General features: G+C 38.7%; 2 protein-coding genes across 4 annotated transcripts in view; one reads left to right on the forward strand and one right to left on the reverse strand.

Moving 5' to 3' along the window:
- LOC137977496 (squamous cell carcinoma antigen recognized by T-cells 3-like) overlaps nucleotides 1-10,084 on the reverse strand; it is a 50,590-nt gene that overhangs the window by 40,178 nt on the left and 328 nt on the right. Inside the window, exons 2-6 of one of the 2 annotated variants that reach the window (XM_068824735.1) lie at nucleotides 9,021-9,257; nucleotides 7,341-7,467; nucleotides 5,757-5,861; nucleotides 1,973-2,097; nucleotides 121-180 (exon numbers count right to left, since the gene is read on the reverse strand). In XM_068824735.1, coding sequence (XP_068680836.1) covers nucleotides 121-180; nucleotides 1,973-2,097; nucleotides 5,757-5,861; nucleotides 7,341-7,467; nucleotides 9,021-9,185 — 582 coding nt within the window. In that variant the 5' untranslated portion in view covers nucleotides 9,186-9,257. Of the gene's footprint in view, nucleotides 1-120; nucleotides 181-1,972; nucleotides 2,098-5,756; nucleotides 5,862-7,340; nucleotides 7,468-9,020; nucleotides 9,288-10,084 lie in introns of those variants that run through there. The other variant, XM_068824736.1, reaches the window with a different exon arrangement.
- LOC137977497 (uncharacterized) overlaps nucleotides 9,210-10,084 on the forward strand; it is a 12,380-nt gene continuing 11,505 nt past the window's right edge. The window contains exon 1 of one of the 2 annotated variants that reach the window (XM_068824737.1): nucleotides 9,210-9,469. In XM_068824737.1, coding sequence (XP_068680838.1) covers nucleotides 9,314-9,469 — 156 coding nt within the window. In that variant the 5' untranslated portion in view covers nucleotides 9,210-9,313. Of the gene's footprint in view, nucleotides 9,470-9,503; nucleotides 10,018-10,084 lie in introns of those variants that run through there. The other variant, XM_068824738.1, reaches the window with a different exon arrangement.

The following is a 10,084-nucleotide window of genomic DNA, read 5'->3' on the forward strand; positions in this document are numbered from 1 at the left end:
CACACATGGATGAAAAGTATCCACTATATGTCTTGTGGTTTAACCTCAAACTCTGTTGTTATGCAGTTATGCATTCTAGGATATTTGGTGCAGCTTAATTAAGACACATTCAAGTTTTACCTCAAGAGATTCTAAAATGTCTGATTCAAACTCTCTATAGCCATCCCATATCGCTGATCCCTAAAAAAGAGGAAACATGTGTGAGGGTAGGGCCTTCTTCCTTGATGGCCACTGCATAAAGTGAAAAGTAATTCATCACGTCTGTTATAAATCTCTGAACATCTTTTACCAAGCATTACTAGTCTAAGAGATAACCTTAGGGACTCTGCCTTAAAAATTTATCCTGATTTAATATACATGTAGCAGTGCTTGTATAAGACAAAGACAGCTTGCACTACATGTACGTAAGCCTTACATTGGGTATTAAATATTAATTTGTATTATGTAATAGGACTACATGCTGTCCAATTTGGAAATAATTGGATGAGAAAAATTCTGAGGACTGCCAAATTTGATCTAACCTCTGGTTTGGTTTTTTTATCCAGTTATCACGAATTCAACTCTACCACGCTTTGTTGCGTCCTCCCAGTTGGGGTTCTTAATCATGTTTCTGTTACATTTTGACTGTTTCTTACAGATTATTGCCACCGCAGGGTTTTGGTGCAGAGGCCAACACCCAAGTACGCAAACCTTGAAGCCCCCATGTAAAAAGGGAAAATATGTAAATTGGTAGGGAAAATATGTAAATCGGTAGATGATGTGGAGGGGAAAGCAATCTTTATTTGCTCAATCGAGTGTGCAAGGTGGTATTGGTATTGCTCACCGAATTCACGAGGTGTTATGGGTAACTTGATTCATGAGGCAGATAGTCACAAGAAGAATCGATATCGAAGTGCTGTTCAGCATAGCAATTGAAGGTGAGTAATTTTTGAATATTTACAGCAATTCCTTTTACTTTGAAAATCAAAGATTATAGTACATGTACATGATAGAAAATCATATTTCCCTGGGTCAGAAATGGATTTTTCAGGCACAAATCAGAAACAGTGGCGACGATTTGTCAGACACCAATCAAACACAGGGGTGACAGATTTGGCCCACAAACTGCTACATGTAGATGCAAACTCAGAAAGTTAAAGCATAGTCTCAGTATCAACATTTTCAAACAATCTTCAATCATAGTTACAACAGTTATTTACAGATGACGTTAAACAGCAATCTGAATATACAGCTGTACATGCAATAACTGAGTTTTGTTCCTATATCATTTTTATGGTATGTCAAGGTACCGTGGAAAGAACCATGTGGATAATAAAAAAAAGACAAACAAAATGTTGCCCTCTAATTGATGTTCCTGTTCCTTTCTTAATGTTATATTTTCAAGACATTTTCCATAATTATGTAAACAGCTTTTCAATTAATAGCACATCAAATAAACGTTGATGGCAATTGAAAATAAATGCTGTTTGTTTTTGCCCATCCCTTCCTTGCATTTTTCACTTTTAATTACATGTACATGTAGCATAATATGACGACATCACCAAATGCAGCACATATTTATTGGAAAACACCTCAACTGCCATCCATATTTATTTATAGATCTTAGGGTGGTGCAGATGTAGTGAAAACTGTTACTAGTTAGAGGTGGGATGCCTGTGAACTAGCTAAGTTCTCTCCACTATAAACAAAGCATTTATACTGTACCGGTACTGTATGTATTTATTTTCACTTATTTAGTATTATATGGTATACTCTCTTAATACATGGGTAAAATGTATTGTACTGTCATGAAAATATTTGACTACATAGGTGTCCACAAGTGTTGAGCTTAATCCACCATTTCATATACAATGCTATATGACACAGAAGGAATATCAGTTGATTGGCTCATTCACTGTAGCTCATTCATTCAAAATGTTGCACAACTATTTAGATAAAGCTAAATGCAAGTTACATGTACACATACATGTACCTCAGTAACATGAAGACCAGCGGCAATAATGGCTTTTTCAAACGTTGACCTGACACCCTCAAGACTGTCTTCACCTTCCATGATGTCCATCATAAATTGGCAATACAGAGTCCATAACTGGACAGCTAAAATCAAAATACCAGTATGGACCAGAAATATTTACAACAAATACATGTAACGTTGAAAAAGTGATGAGAACCCTCAGGACGTTTGTGTCTGTGCCGCAAATACATGTAGCCTGAACACAAATCAAGACTCGCTTTAAATGGTGGGGTATAGACCGAATGCATAAATTGCGGCCAAAAAAATATTCTTTTGTTTATGTGCTAATTAGACTCACTAGCCTCGCTCTCAAGCACCTTTTCTTTTGTATTTTGTCCATGCAAACGACGCGTAAGAGGCTAATTAGCACATAAACAAAAGAATATTTTTTTGGCCGCCATTTATGCATTCGGTCTATTACACCCTTAATTTTGGTAATCCAACTTTTTGATGTGTACAATAATAATCATAGTGATTAATAATTTTGTGCAATGTAAATTCCCCAAACAGCAGTACCATGCCCCCAATATTAATATTTTCATAAGATGACTGTTGTTTGTGCTTACTTGTATACAGTCATGTATTAAGATCATCAGTCACTTTTAATAATAACTCATGAACAAACTGAGCCTAACAGGCTATCAAACACATTCAATAAGACGTAACACATGCACATGAATTAATCCTGATAAAACACTCCTTTTATGTATATGTTGCAGGTCATTTTGTTCCTTAGGTTAATTGCAACCAAACTAGGTCATTTTGTTTCAACCTAGGTCATTTTAATTTAAACTAGGTTGAAATTGATAGTAGGAAACATCAACAAAAACCCATCAATTATTAGAAGGTACATGTAATATATTGGTTAGTAAATTGGTCCTAGAGGAAAGGGGATGAACTTAGTGCAGCTTAGATTTTCATGAGTATTTTTATAAAACCCCAAAATTATGGTTGCTAAGTCTAGGCACTGATTTTAAATGGTTAGCATTACGATTGGGGTTAGGCATACAGTGCATGATAACCGATTCTACTTTTCTTTCTCAGAGCTTTTTAGGACATTGTTCATTGATGAATCTCCTTAGGATGGCAGAGGGCAACAATATTGAATTATCGTCCAAGGAATAGAAGAACTGAAACATACATGATGTCTTGTTGATTTTTAATTTGCTTAGTTATTTCCTCTATCTTTTGCTTACTTTGAATTCATAATAATCAAGGGCAAGTAAAAACAACATTTTGAAAAGTCAGGAAAAAGGTTTCATAATCTATTGATTAGTAGACTCTTGTAAGTGTTATTTCTTTTGAATTATGAAATAAAATATTTGTTTCTATTTTTTTTCAATTTTGCTGAGTCTGCTTGTAGTGATAAATCCAAATTTTGTGATTATTTTGGCACAGTCCCCTTCAAGTTCTTCAATTTGAGCAAGTAGCACATTTGGATGAAGGGGCGTTTCCTTTTCCATTTTATTAATTTACAGTGCCACTGCCCACATAATCCTGAAGTTCGAACTTCTTCTTTTTGTTCTTCCCTTTCTGGTGTATGATAACTGCAAAAGGCAGACTGCTGGCTGCCTGCAAATAGCGCTAATAAGCAGTATTTAAGCTAAACACCCATTTCAAACAGTGCTGATAAACAGTATTTAAGCCTCAGGAGCCATTTTTGAGCAGTTAGCTTTCAATTAACTGTGATTCAGGGTTAGTCTGCAGTCCGCGGTCTGCAGTTGGCAAGTGTCAGACACCGCTCTCCTTTAATGTCAGGCTCATCCTGCCACTTTTTCAAATTATTCACCATTTTCCTGCTCTGCATGTGATGTAGCTGTGACTTGTCCAATCATTTGTGGCTTTTTTTTTTTCTCCGAGCGATTCTGAAAACCACTTCATACGGCATTTTGCCAATTGTTACCTGTGTGTTTTTTTTACAAGCAGTTTCTCCAAGATGATGACACCAGTGGTTCGGAGACAAGTTCTTTTCTTTGATTAAACTGCAAAGGTTATCTTTTGTTGTTCTATTTGCCCGTGCCACCATCTTTTTTTCTCCGTGGGAACGCTGTGTTTGCGGCAAAAATCGGTTTGTTATTATGACTAGAAATGATGCCTTGTTCCTGGTGTATTTTGCATAGCCACATTTATATAAATAAACTTCATACAATATTTGACTATTAATTTTTCCAAGTCTCACTTTATATCATTTATGCATGTGGGAAATGGTGGTTGTCGTGAAGGGTTGGAATAGCTTAACGCCTTCAGTTGCTGAATCTCGGATGTCCTATGGTTCGAGGGTTCGAATCCTTGGAGCGGCATGGAATGTTGTGAAAGTTCAAGGTAAGAGGCACAGTCCGGTGGTAGTAAGCAAGGACAGTAAGGGGGAAAGGAGAGGGAGAGATGGTAAATGGACGAAGAACAGAAGGCAAGGGAAAGGTGTTTTCTTTTTTATTCCCCCTAAAAATCCAGGCCCCATTTACCCTTTTTTAGACAGTTCATAATAACCTAGGTTGAAACAAAACGACCTAGTTTGGTTGCAAATTAACCCAAGGAACAAAATGACCTGCAACATATATATCATGCTAGTATCTTCCCCCAGGCCACAATTTGAACCTTTGTCCAGACCCCTACGCAAGGGACACGCTTTTTGTGGAATGCCTTTGAAGCCATTCAAAATTTAACTCTCAGCATGTGTTTTATCGGGTTAAAAAACACAAGGCATATAAAATACTGCTGTTTTTAAACATTACTTAAAGTGCCTATAAACCCGAATTTTTTGTTTTGCTTTGAGAAATCTTTGTATCGCTCTGAGCAAAATGGCGCAAAAATTTTTGTTTTTGGTTAAAACCGGAATTTTTTTACGAATTTTCAAAGTGGCGGAAATGCGAGATTCGAAAACCCATTACCGAGCTGGTGAGCTTTCCGAAAGGGAATGGGTCGAGTGTAATTCGTGACGTAAAACCCGGACTGTGAGTTTCGCAAGTTGTGACTTCCATCAGAGGTGAAGCCATGCCTGAGTAATGTGTTGTTTTCGGTTGTAGCAATGTTCGAAGCAAAGAGAAAGGGATACTGCTTCATCCCATACCGTTTTACGGTAAAAGTGAAAGCGAAAAGCAAAAGCGAAGGAAGAAGTGGGTCGATTTTGTTAAATCGAAACGTGCTCATTGGGAACCCACCGAGCATTCGGTGGTGTGCTCTTCCATTTCTGAAACTTCCGTATCTGAACCGGAGGACAGAATGAAGTCGTTCGAAGCTATTTCTTGATTTACACGTACGGTGGTTACAAACGTCAGCCGAGCAGAAATTGTTTTCACCGGCACGCAGGGAAAACTACAAAACTACGCGTCTCCTCTGTTGATTTGCCTGATGCTAATGTCCAGGAATTACGTCACTAGGCCCAGTCTCCCTTTTACCCGGTTGCGGGCAGAGAAAACCGCACTTTGAAAAATTCGTAAAAAATTCTGGTTTTAACCAAAAATAAAAATTTTTGCGCCATTTTGCTCAGAGCGATACAAAGATTTCTCGAAGCAAAACAAAAAATTCGGGTTTATAGGCACTTTAATGTCTCTACAAACATGTAACAACAGCCCACAGAAAAGAAGACACTACAGGTACACATGCTCTCACTGTTGCCCTAATACCCTACCCTGTATGTTCTAGGACACTTCCACATGATAGTGGGTGAGACTGGTTTCTTTTCCAGTTTAGATGCGAGCGACATATCATGCATCAGGTAGACTTAATTGTACAATATACTTACACTGGTAGTCTTTAACAGCTTGTTCAAACAGTGTGATGATCTTTTCTTTATGTTCTGGTATGCATGCCAATGGCATTTCATCCTTGAACCACTCTGACCAAAGCTCTAAGCAAGCAATAATTAAAAAGGAAACCAAAATAATAACACTGAACTAAAATGCATGCACCACTATTCACCAGCCATTTGAGACCCCCCACCCCCCAATAAAGTTTATCTTAACTTTAGGAGCTCAAAGCAACTGAGTTCTCCCACCACGACAAGGCAGTAGTCTACAGGGGGAGGGTCTGGGGGCATGCTCCCCCATAAAATTTTGAAAATTAGGTGTTTGGAAATGCTATTTTCTGCATTTTCTAGGTACATGTAGCTTTTGTACCTAAGAAAACAGTAAAAATTAAGGCTACATTTACCATTTTTTAACCACTTTGTTGGTGATTGCTCTACCGAGCAAGAATCCAGTGAAACAAAATCTGTAAGTTTGCTGTAGAGCGATTTACGCATTTCCTGATTTTGAGGACTGAAATCACAGAAATTGTGAGTTTTTTTATCCAATACTCCAACTATGCAAAAAAGCCCTTACCTTTGGCTTGCTCAATCAAACGAGAGGGATAAAATGTGCTTAGCATTGTCTACCTTGGTTTTTTGGGGGCGGAAGCCATTTTGGCACATGCAGAAGCCTGAGATCCAGTGCAGTGAAAATATCCCAGGTGTTTTATGAGTCTTCCTTCACTTTGATTGTGTGTGGATCGGTAAATATGTTTAAAATGGTTGAAATGTGTCCCAACTTGACTTGGAAAACTGAAGAGGATTTGTTTCACATATCTTTTTTTGCTAACTTGTCAAAGTTAACAACGAATTGAGAAGAAAGTAACAGGCCAAAGATAGGTAAGTAGGAGGCCATTTCGGCCTGCTACCGAAACTTTTTGACAGCCCTACAGACGCGTCACTTTCACATGCAGAAGCAAACAGACGCGCATCTGCTTTTTGCACACACATTTCACATGCATTTTTTTGGACGCTCATCTCTGAGCTGTACCGTAGGTATATCAACATCTCCACCAAGTAGCATGTAGAGACCTATCAGCCGCTTTTAACTCATTTACAGCTGTACCCCTATTTATTGAAGCGGCCCCAGGCCACTGACGAGAAAAATTGTCTGCCGTTAGACAAAGTAAAATCTACAATTTTCACTCTCAGGAGGCAATGGGTTAAGTTGCCAAAAGAAGAAAAGCAAAACAGTAAATTTACACCTCCTCAATGACAAAGTAAGGTTGTACAAAACTAGTGTAAAACATTGCTATGTCTCAGGTCAAATGGGTCTTCTATCCTATTTGCACCCTGCAATCAATGGCTGTAGTCCACAATCTCATTTTTTTTCAGCACCCAAAGGAGACCCAAAATATGCTTGTATGGAGCTTTGGAAAGATTTCTGAAGGGATCAAACTTTGCTGGTGTCTCTAATCTAAAATTCCATCACTCTCAGAGAGGGGGATGGGCAAAATGGGGGATGGGGACGCAAATGAAATAATGAATTAGGCTATAAAAGAAAAAGAGGCACATAAATTATTTTAATTTGAATCATAATACCTTGAGTAAGAGGAAAGATTTTGCTCATGCCTTCCCTAGCTTGCCTAACCTTGTCGAGATCACCAGATTCTCTAAGCAGTTTAATTAGCTCCACATGAGAGTCATAATGATATGGGTTACTAGCAACCTAAAATGCAGAAATATCTTTGTTAATGTATAATTGGAACATAGAATAGGATCTGGCACTGACTCTTCTTTTATTCATTAAATGAATGAACCAAGAAACATCTGGAGAAAAGATTTCATGCAAGTAAAGCCATGGTGTTAAATATTCCACTGCACAGCCACAAGGTTCTGTTCTAAACTCAAACCAAATGCTTGCAATGAATGACAATTAACCCATTGACGTCTGGGGGTTTCCCATTGATGAGTAAAATCATCTGGTGTGAGACAGAGTAAAATACTCAGTATGGCCGGATCAGGCTGGTTCGGGTTGAAAGGGTTAAAAACTGAACTACGGATACCAGATTTCCAGCATTTTCATTGGCTTGCCAGACACAGGCTGTCAGTTCATATACCTGCTGTACCTACTGTAATATCATGGTCAAGGGACATGTCAGTAATAAAACGAGCTGAAAACACTTTTGCAGCTCTAAAAAAGTGACTGACAAAAGCCAATTTTCCAACAATTTCCTTCCTTCAAAATAACTTCCTTATGTAGACTTCTCCAGAGAGTGTTTTTCTTTTCTAACTCCACTAAAAATTGACATTCCTTCCTTTGCTGTCAACGTTGTCAATCACATATTTTGACATTTTTGTCAATCATTCTATTATTGCATCGAAAGTTGTTACCAAAATGGAAGAGTTGTTGATCCTGGAGTTTAAAACAAGTGTGCATCAGGCCAGCGCTTATCTCTGGTTACTGCAGCATGAAGCAACTAGGATTATTTCTACCCCCTTCCCCCCCCTCCCCCCCCCCCCCTCCTGGATGGGATGCTAGTTCATCACAGGGTTATGCCAAGCATTTAATTTGCTGGTACCCATTTATACATGTAAACCTGGGTGAAAAGAGGCACTGTGAGAGTAAGGTGTCTTACCCAAGAACACAACACAATGACCCGGCCAGGGCTCAAACCCGGACCGCTCAATCCAGAGTTCAGCACACTAACAGTTACGCTGCCACGCCTCCCACTGTTGTTACCAACATGGATGAGTTGTTGATCCTAGAGTTTGCTGGATATAAAATGATCATAACAAACTCGGCGCTACATGCCTTATTGATTACCTATCACTTCATATCCAGTGTGCCCTCATAGAATAATATTATTGTTAAATTTCTTTTTTAACAGGACATCTCAAGCTTGGATTAGGAAAATATATTTATAATTGAAATACAATGAAACAGGGTCAGAGGATTATTTGTAAGTCACAGCATAATTATTGTCAAACAAGAAAAAAAGGCCAATGGTGAATGTGACCAGTGACACGGCCATAAAAACGAACACGTGGACTCAACTGACCTCAGACCGGAGTGTAGGCTACCTGTGGAGTGGCCGCTTGTTTGATATGGTTTCATATCAGTTCATTGTTCCGTGCAAATAACTCACCGAAAGGAATAAAAACATTTTCATTGCGGTAAATACTGTATGTTTTATTTGTAGACCAGTTGTCCACGAACAATGCTTGGAACTCGCATGCAGATTCACAAGCTTAAGCTCAAGTAAGCAAAATACAGCTTACCTGAAGCTCTAGCTGCTGAATTCTTGGATTACTAATCGTATCATTGTCATCCGAGTCGTCGGAGTCCGATCCTTCCTCTCCTTCTTCTCCTCCCTCTTCCATTTTCTCTTCTTTCTCTTCCTCGCCAAGCGTTTGGTTCTCGTGTTCTTTCGTATTTTCCGCCATATTGGATTTGATTTTTAAAAAACACAGCCTTGTGGGTAAACATCAAAGCCTGCGTTGTTATTGACAGCGCCCCTACAAAAGAGTATGCGCAATCCTTTCATCTACATATAAAATTTTTAGAAGAAAATATGGCTCTGTGTCAAAATGAACTTAGCCGTCATAATTTTTTGGAGGAGGAAGAAACTGAGCTAGCGATACGTCTCGCTGAAGCTCTTCAATCCGATGAAGTTGAAATCTTTCTCGAGATTTACGACAGTATTCCTTCAAGTACAGAAATCCAAAGAGTAAGCTACAGTTCGTGTACATTGTTGCCATGCAAACAGTCCGTGGACAGAAATTTCTTGAAATCTTGCACACATGCAAAAGCTTTGATATTATGTGCAATTCTTTCGTAAACGTTTTATCTCTTTTCTAAAAACGCGTCGGTTTTCCGTTCAGTCAGGTAAAACACGCTTAAACCAGTTGTTACCCTGGTGCCAAAATAATTTTATGCAGTGGTGGGACATGTGACCATATTTTGGGTGGATATTATGCAATCTTTGCCCAATATTTCTCTTCACATTGAAAACGTGGACTGATGTCACTCACAGCCTTTAATATTGCTAAGGTCATTCAGTCGGATCCTTCGAAGCTTCCATAGAAAAGTTCTGATCTCTTCTTTCCCATCCACCAGCCAAACCACATAAATTTAAGACGGAATTTCCCCAGCATTCCGATATCGTGGTGAACAATCGCAAAGAAATTTAGTTGTCCCTTCGGAAGACATATTCTACTGTTCATTCCTTCTCACTACATTTCACGCAAGACGTTGCCAATCTTGGAACATTAGCTGGTAAGTGGTTTAGCGACTTGTTGAAGAAATGTACAAAAATTCAAGTTCACGAGGAGCACTGGTAACA

The sequence above is a fragment of the Montipora foliosa genome, chromosome 11 (assembly GCF_036669935.1).
Source record: "Montipora foliosa isolate CH-2021 chromosome 11, ASM3666993v2, whole genome shotgun sequence".
NCBI lineage: Eukaryota > Metazoa > Cnidaria > Anthozoa > Scleractinia > Acroporidae > Montipora > Montipora foliosa.